This window comes from Genypterus blacodes, unplaced genomic scaffold (assembly GCF_046128005.1).
Source record: "Genypterus blacodes isolate CSIRO-AG114 ecotype Tasmania unplaced genomic scaffold, CSIRO-AGI_Gbla_v1 ptg000111l_1, whole genome shotgun sequence".
Classification (NCBI taxonomy): Eukaryota; Metazoa; Chordata; class Actinopteri; order Ophidiiformes; family Ophidiidae; genus Genypterus; species Genypterus blacodes.
The window spans coordinates 2,268,778-2,284,075 of NW_027466915.1; the positions used below are offsets into that span (position 1 = coordinate 2,268,778).

At 40.9% G+C, this 15,298-nt stretch overlaps 1 protein-coding gene across 1 annotated transcript in view; it reads left to right on the top strand.

The window, feature by feature from the left end:
- The first annotated feature begins 1,294 nt into the window (after positions 1 to 1,294).
- Positions 1,295 to 15,298, top strand: part of dlg2 (discs, large homolog 2 (Drosophila)) — a 137,390-nt gene continuing 123,386 nt past the window's right edge. The window contains exons 1-2 of the mRNA XM_076161279.1: positions 1,295 to 1,535; positions 1,932 to 2,063. Coding sequence (XP_076017394.1) covers positions 1,517 to 1,535; positions 1,932 to 2,063 — 151 coding nt within the window. The 5' untranslated portion in view covers positions 1,295 to 1,516. The remainder of the gene's footprint in view (positions 1,536 to 1,931; positions 2,064 to 15,298) is intronic.

The following is a 15,298-nucleotide window of genomic DNA, read 5'->3' on the forward strand; positions in this document are numbered from 1 at the left end:
TTAGGTGTAACGATTGCTTGGTAAAAGATAATAATAAGATAACATTACATTCCATACCAAGCATATGGACAAATTTGAATATTCTGAAAGCGCCACACGGAAGCTCATTTGCTCATTCTGGCTGACTTGCTTGTAGCGGTTAAAACTGCTGGTGATGCTGTCACTTCATGTAGCTAACAGTACAGTACCTGGTTAAGGCATGAAGAAATGTGGCAGTTGGAGGATTTAACCAGACAGTGCTGTTTTTTATCAGCGCACATTTCCCGACGAACCCATGCCACTTTGCGGGATATGAACATAGATGGAGACATTTGAGAGCCATGCGTTTTCTCCCACAGTTGGCAGGTATTTTCCTACAGCCAGGCGTCGCACTGGGAAAGCATCATTCCATTTGGCACTGCTGCTGTCTGGTGATTTAGCATGACTGCTAGCTAAGGAATGGACATAATGATTCTTTATTTTCGGGCGTAGAAGTAACACGAAGTGGCCACAACAGGAGGTTTTTATTTTTTTTATTTCATAAATTTTCATAACCCGCCTCATGGGGGGTTTACGCGCATCCCTGCATAAGTCAAAACCCCCGGACATAAACTCTGGAGGGACTGGACGTTATTAGCTTCACATTTACCTGAAAGCAAAAACGCGTGGACGGTTACTTACATTGCTGTCTTGACATTTAATAATTCTGCCTGTCATTTGAATCGAAGTGTGCTACGCCATATATCATTCTGTATTTTGATATTTATGTGGGGAACAGAAACTTCAGTCATGGAGTCTCAGGCACCCAACCGGGATAAATGATGTGGAGCACCGACCCGAGACTGCCACATCACCCCGGGGTTGTGTCTCTGCGGATGGAGCTGAGAGTCTTCACCCAGGCCGGCACCCCAGACCTTCAATAAATCAGCTCTCTCTTCTCCTTTTCATCTGGCTATGAGGACTTCACGGCTTGGTGTCCACCTGTAATGTCTCCACCTGCTGTCCTGATGTTTGCTTATTCCAGTGGAATGCCGTTTGGAGCAGGAATGGGTCAGTCATGACAAGGCACTTCCTTGGTTTTGCTCGCCGTCCAGCCAAAGGATCCATTTTTTTTCCAAGTTGGAACCAGACATGAATAACACACAAACCTCTGTGCAGTACACTTCTGTTGTTTGAGTCAGGTTATCCCAACGCTTCTTCTTACTGGAGGACCTCAGAGATATCCAAGTAAACCGCATCTCCTCTTTGCGCTGAACTGTTTTGCGGTTGACATTTACAGCCGTGGCACCAGTGACCACCACATTGGTCCAAGGACCCCTTCATGGTCCCCTTATGGACTCCACTTTGAGAACCATTGAGAACTTAAGCTTTGAACTTCTTCTTCTTCTCTTCCTCTGTCACGTAGAGAGACGACACTTTCTCTTTGTCAAAGCGATTGCATTTTTCCTGTTGTCCTGTTAAACGTGAACTTTTTTGACCATTCACTGAAGACTGAACTAGAAGCCTTAGGAAGAGATAAGTTTACACTGAATCAGCCATGCCTGTTAGAAAAAAAGGTGAGTTGTGTGCCACACGGAATATCAAAAGACTCATCTTACATGAAACTATGTAAATATTGTATATGTGTAGTCTGGAGACAGTTTAGTACAATAACCTAATCTAAACATCTTGCAGCAAGATGCTTTCCCTTTTATCCATCATCTTACACGTGGAGAGGATTTATCATCTTAGTGATGACATTAAAATCCAAGAACATGGAGATTCTGTGGGTTTTCCCTCCTTGGTTTAGGTTTTGGAAATGATTATCGCTATCAAGTATCTGCATGAATTGTCCCGTACTCCTTACTGACAGACTGATAGGGGAATTTATGACAACAGATGAGGGTAAAAAATCCAGTTTGTGGTGATGCAAATGCCACATGTTGTTCCTTTTCATCCCTGCCTCTCTGCAGACACAGCCAGGGCCTTGGGGCTTTTGGATGAATACTGCACGAAACTGAGGAGGCCGGAGGAACAGCAGCTCAAAACTGCCATTCAGAGAGTGATGGTGATTTTCAAAAGCAACCTGTTTGAAGCGCTTCTTGGTAAGTCAGAGAATACATCAAGCAACGTGTGACTTCTTTCACGTTTATGATTTGGTCTACGTATGACTTCCTGCTCATGCTACAGACTCCAGATGTACAGATGTGTTAAGAAAAAGTATCTATGAGGCTTTAATGTTCAAACTTGTGGTGGAGCACCAAAACGACAATAGCATTATACTGTATATATTTAAATATGTGTACAACTGTTCTCACCCCGCTGAATAATTCTCTCCATGACAAAGTTGATGTCTTAAATTGGTCAAATCCCCTGTAAAGGCAAGTCTGTAAAAAAAACGATTGATTGATTTAGACAATGACAGGCATTTATTTAAACGGTAAAAAAAACAAATTCATAGATCTTTGCTTTGAACACTTTATTTCTTAACTTGCAAACACAGCCTTTTGCCTTCACCGGTCAAATCATCTGGCTCACAGAACTTACAAGAGTGAGCCAAAGAAGAACAGATCTGGGTTGTCAGTATTATCATCGGATAGAAACACAACTATAATACCTTTTATTGAACAGGAGCGGCTTTCTGTTTGACTCCTCGGGAACCTGTATGCAACATGATGGAGAAGGTTTAGCATTGGTGCTTCTAAATCTATAGCAAACTGATTATTTAGAGTAAAACTATACACAAATGACTAACCTGGTCAGCTGACTGTGGTTGCAGGCTTGTCCAAGTATTGTTAGTGCTATCACTGTCAGGCTTGTTAACAAGATAGAGTGATGTAATGTGAGCAAACAGCTTGACCGCAGAGTACAGTTTCACAAGGAATACTCTCAAAGTGTCCAATCAGATTCATTTGAGACAAACGTTTCCTACATTTGATAGATACATGTGGTGTTTACGTCACTAAATCAACCTGAATGTAAGATCTCTCAGCCCCATAAAGGGTGTGTGTGTGTGTGTGTGTGTGTGTGTGTGTGTGTGTGTGTGTGTGTGTGTGTGTGTGTGTGCACACACACACACACGTTCAGCCCTGATTTATAAGGTAACATATTGCAGCTCTGAGTGCACTTATGTTGCAGACCAGACAGATGAGTGGTCACGCTGTAGTGCTCCATTCAGGCGCTCTGGATCGACTCCATGAGCTCCACCCTACTTAGGGGTTTTGACCACCATTGTCTGTGTGGTCATTCCCCCCTAATCCTGAACTGACCACTGTGCCATAGAAATTGATTCCATTACAGCATGCATTGGTGACCGTGACCAAAGAGAAGCTGTAAAACCACCACCTCCCGACTGGTATCAAAGCATGTGGACGAGCCGTTCAGTCATATTAAGTGGCTCCGTTTACATAATCTGTCTAGAGATCTTTGCAAAGCAGGTCAGAGTTTGGAAGAGAAACAAGCTGCTTCTAGTTGGAAGTATTTCAGTGGGAAAGTGACGCTTACTGTCGATTCAAAAGGTTCCAGAAATGCACATTTTCCTCTTCTGGTGCCAAAAAAGGGTTTCAGCATAATATTGTTTTTGTCTGACACGTCGTCTACTTTCCATCACCGATGTTGGAGGAATGTCATTATTTATTAGAACGGATGAAGTTGTTATCGGTGTTATTTTAATATATCCTTGCTCCCTCAGTTTCCTGAAGGCTAAGGTACTATGGGAGTAAAGAATTTCCTAATTTTCCTTTAGCCTCAGGGCTCTGTATTCACTTGACATGAGGCAAAACTCTGTAAAGTCTGACTTGAAACAATTCCGCCCAACATTCATTTGGCCGTTGCGTCAGATGTGTGGCTCTGTATTAACGCAGAGGCCCACTGTAGCACCTCCTGTCACGTTTGTGATGAGTTGTGGACTAACGACACAAGCCTAACAGCTGTGCCACTTCAGGACATACACACACACACACACACACACACAGACACACACACACACACACACACACACACACACACACACACACACACAAGGGCACAAACTGCAGCAAATATTGCAGCTTGGATTGAATTGGCAGCTGAAATATGTAGTGAGATACACACAGCAGGACAGTCCAACAGCCTGTGAAACGGAGATGGCACTTTTCCATTAAGGAAATCACTGTATTCTCTGAAGACAAAAGGGCGGTTGTAATGAGGACAGCCGCGGCCACGGCAACTACCACATCAGCTCCGTTGGGGAAAAGACTGCCCCTCATCAGAAAATATGAAAATGCTCATATTTATTCTAATTATTCATATTTAAGGCTTTTGGGTCTGGCAAACATGAGAGGTCACTTTGTCCTCCATTATCACCAGTGACATCTCAGGATGGTTGGGCCAAAGCTGGAATCTCAACTTCAAACTATAACATCAGGGTGCTTTAACATTTGCTGCGGTCGAATCGAACCCTGTTTTGTTTGACCTGAAAGTCCCACTTGTTTTGACATATTTGTGAAATCGGATCCTGGCCTCGGACCGAGCACGCCTGAGCTCAGTCGGGTTCGCTTCAGTTTTGGCTCGAAAGCGATCCGAGTCAAATTCAGGAAGTGGAAAGCTTAGTGTGTGTTTTTTCCTGCGAGGGTCGCCTGTGGCAGTACGGTTCTGTGTGACTTTAACTACGGTAACATGAACGCTTCCCCCTTGATCTGAGCCCAGGATTTTGACAGCCGCTCCACTCTATGCATGCCTGATACCTTTTATTTTAAGCTTGTACAAATACATCAGAAACCCCTTTGATCTGATTCAAGTTCAGCTATCTTTGGCTTGATTAGTTAATAACGAGTTACAGCTTTATTACTTAGTTTAATAGTTTTTCTAAAGGGGTGATTAATACTGTTCATAATGTCATCCCCCCTCGCCTCACTGTAGAGTTTCCTACACTCCCAGCTGGCCAGTATCTGACGTTGTGTTCACTCTCCCCTCTCTGTCTGTAAGTGCACTTGAACAGAGATTCCTGCCAGTTGACCCCTGGTGCAGATTAAAGATCCACACTGAGAGCTCGTAAAAAGCTAGATCTCAGTCCACTTTCAACCTTTCCACCATCATGTTGTGACCCTGCAGGATGAACTCAAGCTTCCCTAAAGTACCATTAAGTGCAGACAGTACACTTTAATTTGATTTTCTCCAGTAGGTTCCATGTAGCGCCAACTCATCGAAAAACTGACCAAGGAATGAGTGTACCGTTACTTCACGTGACCTCGTAAGCGCCGCGTACACTGAAAGGACGGAATCGGTCTTCAACAGTCAGACGATGGTCAAATTAAATCAGTGAAATAAACTCTAAATCCGCTTTAGCAGTAAAATAAAAGCGGCGTGTTCCGTTTTTTGTATCATATCATCAACTATGAGCTGTTCGGTTTTCTGGGTTGATGCACAGCGGAGAGGACAAATGCCATTAGACAAACTTATGTGATCTTGGCTTGGCTTTTCCTCTAATAACCTGCAATCTCCTGCCAGCATCTTCTTCTTCACTTTGTTCCTCAGTTGTTTTGCTCTAACATGAGTTTATTTACGGCTTCGTATGCCTTTCGTCCACCTCCTTTCTCTGTCGTACAGTAAACTCAGGTTGACAACCCAATTTAAAATGTATTTTGTAAATAAATATTCACTGTGTGGACAAGTGCGGATTATTATACATTTCTAATCTTGCCCTACATGCACTTTCATTGCTTGCGTAATATCCTGTGACAGATGTTCTCCAGGAACAAAGTCACATCTTCCACTCATGATGCCGCCGCGCATAAAAGATTTATTTCCATGGCGCACCGCAGGCTGTCTCGTGAAAGCAGTATTGATTATTATTTTGTCTGCTGACCAGAACAATGTACAGTAACTTACTTGGAAGAACTATTTGTCAATGACTGATCAGGGACTATTAGTTCATACTGGGAGAAAATATTGACTTGTAATACAAAGGTTTGGTAGTTTAGTTTAGCTATTTTTCATACATCCAAGAGGAGGAGTGTGTGGGTGCAGTGTTACATGAATGAACGGACTTCACTTAGAAGGAACCTCGACCGTCTTATCACTTCCTTTGGCAGTCGTGAGGAACAATAGGTCGAGCAATGGAATCAAACACATTTACAACTCTGTTATGGAATAAATGCCTCCTGAAATAGATGTAATCATCTTACAAAGCATTAGGTGCTGTCTAATCTGTTCAGTGGCGTGGGCACCCAGCTAAACCTCCCATCACTGCAGAGTGGATCCCTGCAAGGATTAACCCATTCATCATCCACACTATTTATTGTGCAGTCACTCATCTGCACAGGACTTTATGATCTGCTTACAATGCTGGTTACATACTTTCACTTTCAATCATGGGGGGAAATAATTATAACTTCTGTAGCTGAGCGCGACATCTGTCAGACTTGTTTCAACACGACACGCCGCATCACGGGTGTTAATATTGCCCTACAGATAAAGAAATCTTAATCCTGAAAATGAAGATGAGACTGTTGTTTTCATAACATAGTCTGAATTGTTACACATTGGTGTCAGTCACATTGGTCCACATTGAATGGATTTGTTTCAAACACATGTTGATGAGTTGATGTGTGTGGGTGCTATGCTACACATTAGGGTTGATCTGTTTACATAAAATGTATGTTCCTGTACAGTACACATCAGTACGGCCAACGCACATGTCAATTCATTTCAATTTCAAAGTTGCCAGTGGACTTGTTGCAGTTAATTCTCTGCACAGTTAAGTCTTGTTTCTTAAGTCTTGTGTATGTTGTCAAAAATGCACTTTGTTACAAACGGGGGTTCAAACCTGAGGACTCAGACGAACTGGAGTGGGGGTTGTGTGACTGGCAGGAGAGGGAAAACGGGGACAATAAGCAGACACAACCACACACACACACAGACACACACACACACACACACAAGAAGAGACGGACAGGCAGGAGCAGACAGAAATGAGGGACACAACAGGATCATGACATGCTCTAAATCCGGAGTTAAAGTGATGATAATGATTGCTGCGAAGTCTGGATTAATTTTTTTGGAAGAATTAGGGTTGTGTGGTTATTGGATCATTTCAAATGCGGTGTGTGTAACCCTGCATTTGCATTTTGAATTGTAGTTGTACCTTTCTTTCATAGCATTATTAGGTAATACACATTTTGTCCACTCCCATTTTTCACCCATTGTGCCTCTGTGGCTCTGCCTGAACTCCAGCACCCTCTCTCTGCTCTGTTATGTAACATAGATAATACACCAGCTCTGAATCCTCCTATGGATGAAACTTGAATTATATTCCTGTATGTATGACTGACTGCACTCTGTCCAAACTGCAATAACTTCAGTGACTGACTTCCACGCATATACAATGTACACTTGACACTCCTCTTTAATACGATATTCATGGTCTCTCTGCACTGACAGTTAATATCTAGGGAGAGGGAGGGAGAGAGAGAGAGACTTCCTGTGAGGTTTCCTTTTCTGTAATCTACACTCAGTATTAATTAAATTCTTCCCAGGCAGACTCTTAATGCCATTGGGAGGTTCGTATTTGGTTACAGTAAGAAGTCGGAAAGTATGACAATTAGTAATCAAGCATACTCGCGTGATATTTCTTGCATTATCTTATCAATGCAGTGACCCCCGACGAAGTGAATCGCTGAAGTCCTAATCTGTGTGACCTTTCATCATCCAGTTGTACTCCGTTGTCATACCAGAGACTACAAAGAAACAGACAGACAAGTTTGTATCTGCCATGTAGTACTTACTTTTACTGTTATTACAATTCAGTATTTTCTTGGTGCCACAGATAAACATGTAGTTTAAAATCAATGGCATATTCCAGCACTACAAAGAAACGAGACACAAGATGATTCCACTGCTACCCCTTTATCCATTATTTAAGATGAAGTAAGAGCATCTCTCAGTGTTCATTTTTGCAATTTGTTTTTATTGACGCAAACATTGTACATGACATGTGCATTTTTTTATATAGAAAGAGGGGAAAGAGGAGAGAGAGAGATAGAGAAGGAAGGAAGGCAGGCTGTATTATCACTACCATTGTTGTTGAATTTTATACATAGACCCTGAGGTAGAGTACAAGTAGATTGGATTTGCAATGATGTCAAGGGTAGATACAGATCTTACATTATGATGTCAAACAGTGTTCAAATGTGGCTTAATATGGCTGCTGAGTTGCTGCATTGTCACATATGTCTCTGTCTATCTCAAGTAAAGAGTTCATGCTTTCATAGTAGATTATAGGACTTTGCATTAAGTCAAATACATCATAGGTTACTACAGTGGCTGAGGTCACATCAACGCCATTTCCAACATCTCACTGAATGCTTTACATAATTTGGAGGGCTATATTTTCTACATAGCTGGCTGAACTAATATGTCATCCAGACTGGAGGTAGACATTCATTTACACATCCAATTTTTACACAAACTGCATTTTGCCATCTGTCCTCCTATATTTATTTCATTAATAGGTTGTCCTGTCAGTTTTACATTATCAAGCGAATAGATTCAACTGTGGCGGTTGCTTAACACAGAAATGATAGGATCAAGTCATAGTTGAGGTACGAATTGATGTAAAAGCCTGCCATCTTGTGGAATGAGTGAGATGTGTAATGTAATGAAAGGACTGAATGAATGTCTCTGTGTTTGATGTTCATCCATCATGTCACATGGTATTTTAAACCTTACTTATGTCACATACTGTGTATATGCTGCACACGGAGCTGTTGTGGGTTTGCTGAGGTGTCGATTAAGGCCGGTGTGTGTTTATAAGGTGACCTGATTGAGATGGACAGTGATCAGGCCCAGACAAATATTTGCTTTAATCCTTTAATCCGCACTGCTTTACTGCCAGTGCACCAATGGACCTCTCAAAAAATCAGCACAATCCTAACACAAAGGACACTTTAGGCATTTTAAATAGCAATGACAATTTTTGTAGTTTCATCTCTCGGTGTTTTTTTTTTTTTTTACAATTTATTTGAAACCTCGGAATGAAAGTAGAATTCAAACAGCGCCCATAAATTAATCACGTTAGAAGCTCCATCATAACATCCCTTTAATATGAATCATGAAAATGTTAAACAAACTATCTTGTCATAGAATATTCGCAAGGGACTAAGTTGAGGTTTTGAGAGAATCACATACCATTTATAATAATTTCAAAATTATAAATGCCATAAAAGCTACAAATGCCATAAAAGCTACAAATATAAAAATACAGTGAATTTACAATTTACAAATGCCATAAAAGCTACAAATATAAAAATACAGTGAATTTACATTTCACTGTAAATTAGATTGTGAGCAACACAACTGTTACCCCGTCATAGAAAAACAGGGATTTGATATGTTCAATGTTGTATGTGTTCTGAAGTGAGGCAGGTGAGAAATTACCATGGTGACTGCGGGGTATTCTGTTGCTGCAGAAGCAACGTGATAATAATGGAGAATGTTCAAATGTCAAACATTCATACCTGTGCCCACACAACATAATCAACATCTCTCAGTAGAGTTTCAGGCTAGAGGCGTATTTATTGGAGTAATCTCAATAAGTCTTCTCTGCACAACTACTTTATTTAAGAAAAATGGTATTAATTAACATATTTTACTCTATGTCACAACAGGCTTAATATTAAATTAGAGTTTAATGATACGCCTTATCCATGGTGGGGCAATGTGGATGTGCATGGAGTACACAAGTATTTATAAGAACAATTTGAGCTCCAGTAGAGGGAGACATAATACAGGGGTTACTGTTGACAATGTGCAGCTCCACTTCTCTTGTTTGTATTTTCCCAAGGTACACATCTTCACTCTTTGAGCCAAATTATCCATCAATTCAGTGAAGACAAGTTGTTGTAGTGGTCAGATACGGGTCAGATTTGATGGTTGTCTAGATTCACAAAGTAAATTGCTTTGCTGTTTTAAAGACATACAGGACTTCAACGTGTAGAACATGAAGCTGAATGATGTGACTGATGTGAGTTATGAAACAGAATGTTGTATGTCTGGTACTGCCTGCTTGTCAAAGAAAATGATGTAGAACTTTATGATAGCACAGCGCCAGCTTAGTTATTCCTCCCACAACGGTAAGGTCATTAACACGCCCCCTCACTGAGCTGACCCTGCTGGAACTGACTGCGCTTTGCTTCAACCTCATGGCTAAACTCTAATCATGGCAAATTGCAGCCACACACTCAGTAAAACAGTCATATGTTCCAGCTTTCAGATTCCCATCACGCTGACGGCAGTGTGTGTAGGCATGGAGTCGTCATGAAACTGTGGGTTATGAGTCATCAATTACAGCAATCTCCTACTACTGTACTGCTGCCGTTCCTCATTTTGGCCTCATATTCTCTTTGATCTTCAGATCTATGTCTCAGTTTGTAGTAACTGTATTGATATTACTCTGAAATGTATTTTTTTCTCAAACATTGGTGTCGACACTATCGAGCAGATCCACTTATAGATACTGTACGAAGCATTTTTTCCCAGTATGACAGTTCCCTCATTTCTATTGTATTCTATGTGTTGAACCCATCAAAGCTGAGAGGATGTTGGAGGTTCGTTTTCGATTAGACATTTACATCTGTCACATGTTTATATGTTATATTATGTTCAGTATACACTCGGGATGTTGAGTTGTTGTTTTTTGCTGCAGCAGATCTGGATCACAGTTTTGGCACCTTCATCTTAAAAAAGAGAACCGAAGCTACAGGACATTGAGATTCAGATTAAAGCTTGTTTTTATTTTGCGCAAAAAACAACAACTTACATTTGGCAGTGTAACTAATGGTCATGCTCTAAAAATGCATCTGTAATTGGCCGTAATGACGATAAATGATTTCAAAGGAGAGGTACAGTGGAGTCTACAGTCATACTTGTTTTAAGGCAAGACAAAAAAATGTGAATGCAGACACCAGCTGTTTTTCTGTGTGTGTCATATTATGAACATTTGGGAAATTGGGTTTATTTCACAATATTACAGTATTATGTCGTACTGTCTAAAACTTAAACCCTGACATCCCTAGTGTGCACGGCAGAGTAGTAGTGGAATCGATTGGTTGTTTTTGCACATTAAAGCATTGTAAAGGTTTCATAATAGACTCGTAAATGAAGGTTTGACCATCAATCTGTCAAATATATTTGACCACATACAGATGATTAGATAAGTCAGGTTAGTTATAGCCAAGTCAAGCCCTGGGACGTAAGGTAGAGATAGAGGCATGGGAGGGAACCTGACGGGAGCAGTACCCACTGTAAACGAGTGTGTTAACATCTCTAATAATGTCCTACTTCAAGGATACAATGCAGGACAAAAGAAACGCAATCAAAACATGCCAAAGTCATTGTGCTATATTCTTTTTTGTTAATACTGTGTTGTTCATAGTACACTCATACCAGTGATGGTGAGAAAGACGCATTTATCTCAGTAATTTATAACTCACTTGGTGACAGCAGGATTCTATCACTGCTAGGTTGTTTTCATTTTCCCAAAGAAATAATATGTTATCACTTTTATTGTGATAATCTTCTTGTCACTACAATTCTTCTTGGTAAGTAGGACACAGTATTGAGTTGATTCTGGTTTCCTGTCTCCGGGCCTTTTAATGTGTCAGTGTTGCTTACTGCAAGGATGCTGATGTAAGATGAATTTTTTTTGAAGCAGTTGTAGAAGAATCTTTTAATTGTCCGGGCATCTAAAACGTTGTGTCTCACATCGCTGTTTGAGAGGCAAATGTGTGTCTGTAGATCACAGTCATTTCATCATATTGTGGAATATTTCCAATCCATGCATGATATGTTTTTGAATTACCTACTGTATATAAAACAATACAATAATAAAATACTGCATGAATTGTAATCAAAATAATAATTTCACCATAAGCCGGCATTTCTATCTAAATTCTAATACTAGACCATGTGTTGGGGTAATGGCACCAATGGCTGATCGAGTTATAGTTGAACAGTTCTTCTTGTGTTTGTGTTGTCTCCTTTCTGTGTGTACGCCGAAATCTTGCCTTGTCTCCTCAGCACTTTTTTTTTTGCTTCACAAGTACGGGCTTTCTGACTAAAATGTACTCGCTATTTGTTTCCATGGAGATGCCATGAAGTGAGGTCGTGGATGTGACAGTGGAAGTCCAGGCTTGTTATTAATTATTGTTTTTCACTTCTGCTCCTGTGTTTGTCCTTATTAAATCTATTTATTGAAAATATTTTAGTCTGCTCAGGTGCATGTTTTCCATTTGCCTCAGTGGTAACGACATTCATTTGAATGCTTGTACTGTTTTTACTGTTTTTCCCCCCAGTTATGCACTGTTCCGCTGTTAAATCAAGCTTTTCTGTCATTTTTAACCTTTACTTTCATTCTTTCGGTGGTGATGCTGCCGCTGCAAAGTGAGGCAAAGAGGGCGGGAACTGTAGACTCAGTGGTGTGTGCAATAAAGAGCACATAGGCTAGTGGGAGCAAGGAACTCAGGTACAAAGAAGTACACTTGTTGGGTGAGACCATCTAGTATTGCAATGTACAGTAACAAACGAAACCTGTAACTCAGTACCTTGCTTGGCTGTAGTTTTAATGCATAATCTCACAAGGTGATTACTTTGCTGTTGGCTACAGCTCTCTGTCACCTCTGCCTGTAAGAAATCTGAGGAGCACTACCCAAGTTTATTTTCCTCATTATTCTAGGAACGTAATTGTAAAAGTTGGACTTCGTGACTTGAATATATCCAAACTACATTCCTGAATGACATCCTTCCACTGAAACACCATCTACCTGACCTGACCATATGTTATTGCTTCCTGGAGTGGAATGAAAGCAGTGATGTATTAACAATAATTGGTAGCCTGTGTGTGGTGGGAGATAGAAGGATTAGCTGGCACCTTAGTCACTGTGGAGGAGGGCTCACTGTGGGGAGTGGATGCAGCTGGAATAATCGCTCCCCCCCTAACCTAACACAGCTCCACGGGGGCAATCACCGCAATCCCCAGATCACTCCACCCACCCACATTACGTAAGCGCTAAGAATGCAGATCTGCATTGTGACTGCGCGCCTGTGTGTTTGCCATAAAAAATGCTTTGTGTCAGTGGGATTTTGTCCTCATTAGAGGAAGATACCAGTGGAGGAGCTTGTGGAACATGTGTGTGTCAAAGTGAATGCAAATCTCCTTAGCTCCACTGCAGGGTTGCCTAGGAAACCCAAAGGGGTGAAAGCAGCATGCAAACGGTCGCTTTCAAGTTGAAAGCGAAAAGTGATGAGAGAAAGTAAAAATGCCGTCTTATGATCGTGACAGAAGAGGACGTAGAGTAACTTTGTTCCCCAACAAATTGGGCACATTGTGGAACAGGCTGTGACTCTTAATTAATAGAACTGGTCAAAATAGCTGTGTATCACCAATGTAAGATGACCTTTTCTTACTTTCACTCCTATGAAAAATGGTCTTGGTACATTGCTGATCATGCTTCTCTTCAGGAGAAAACCACAGCAGCTTTCCCACCGACTCAAAGAAAACAGTTTGTCTTTAACTAGACAGGCACTCAGTGTAAATACATCTGCCTCAGTCTCAGACAACATTTTTCTCGTTATAAGAATATGCTGTATGAATATAATAGATATTTCTTAGGATTTGAATAACTATACAATCTTTGTCAAAGCAATATGAATCAACTTCATGATTCTCTCTTGTGAAGCTCAAACCCTTTTCTCATATAAACTGTAATGCAGCCACACGCTGGGTGAGGCGTGCTTCCACTACAGATAATACAGATTAGTTGAGTCAAACGTCGGTGTGTTACAGACCTACTATAGCAGATTAACTTGCTAGCTCTGTGATTTCCCGGTTTCACTACTGAATGGCTTTTATCCTTCTGAGACCCAGTGTCCTCATATGTGGACATTGCATTTTCCTTCTTTTCACCTTATACCTCATTATGCTTAACTTAAACCTGTTGTCCTCAAGTCTGGACATTTGACTATCTGGACATTGCCCCCCTAACGGTATAATTACCACTTTGGGTCACAAGAAAACATAGCAGACATGAAGAAATGTGTTAATCTTCGTGTTCAAATGTCAGACTTTTTTGGTTTTATACTTATTAGGTCCCTCTAAGTCAAAAAAGCAAGGAGAAATTAAAAAAAACATACAAAATAAATGTCGGGACTCAGGAGGTTAGATTTACTTCTACGCAGGTCAAACTCATGGAATATCAAATCACTGTGGCGATTACTTTCAAACTTGACATACACATGCTGAGTAAATTATTTTAATTTGTTATTTGTTGGTGAAATTATTATAAAGAAAATCACTTTAGTGTGCATCCCAAATTCCAAATGTTGTAAACATTACTATACTGTATTTGTATCAAGTCTGAAGATGTGTTTCTTTTTTGTGCCTTACTTCTCTAATGAGAACTCTCGCTGTGCAAGCACAACCTGATGAAGACGTCTTTGCATGCTGTGATTGCTTAATGATACACAAATATCTATAGGTATTCTTTTAGATAACTTCCGGATGTCTTGCATATACGTGCAGGTACGGTATCCTGACAACGTTGCACCTAGACCAGCATTAGAATCATGTTCTACCTGACTGAGGTAGAACATGATTCTAAATATATGGTTGCATTGCTACCCATGTACTATCTTGACAATATGAAGCCTCAGAATCATCTTTGGCTCTTGTCGCTTCCCTAATAGTTTCCACATAGACCCTGAAGGAGAGAATGACCCTGGCCTGTGAAGATTCCCAGCACACATTATATAAAACATGCACACACTACAGGGACATTTAAAGTTGTTCCCGGTGTGGCTCAAAACACCCTTTACACGCCAACCATGTGCTTAATTATCGTGCTAGTTGCCTTGAGTAAAGCAGCTCAGCGTCACAAAGGGTGAATGAGGAGGACAGCAGGGAGGACGGGTCCAAAGCTGATAGCTGTTGTCCTTGTGTGGAGCTCTTAATGCCCGACACTAAACGTGTGCATGTTATCATGAAATACTGTATATGCGCATTAAATCGGTAGCAGATCATCTGTTGGTGGAAAAAAGGGGGTTTTGCCCAAAGGGGGGGAGGGCTTGAATGGTTGGTTGTGTTAAGCACATTACCCAAGTGAGAGCTGAATTAGAAATCAGCCATGTGGGGTGTAAGGTCATTGTCTGCATTGAAGGGAACAGGCGGCCTCTATGTCTAAGGATTAGACTGGCAGTTTGCTTGTCATCAGGCGCCCGGTCCTGTCGCAGCTCACAGTATCACAGGACAACAACATGAATGAAGAGAGGAGAGAGGTTTTCCTGCACTGTAAGTTACTTTTAGCAAACT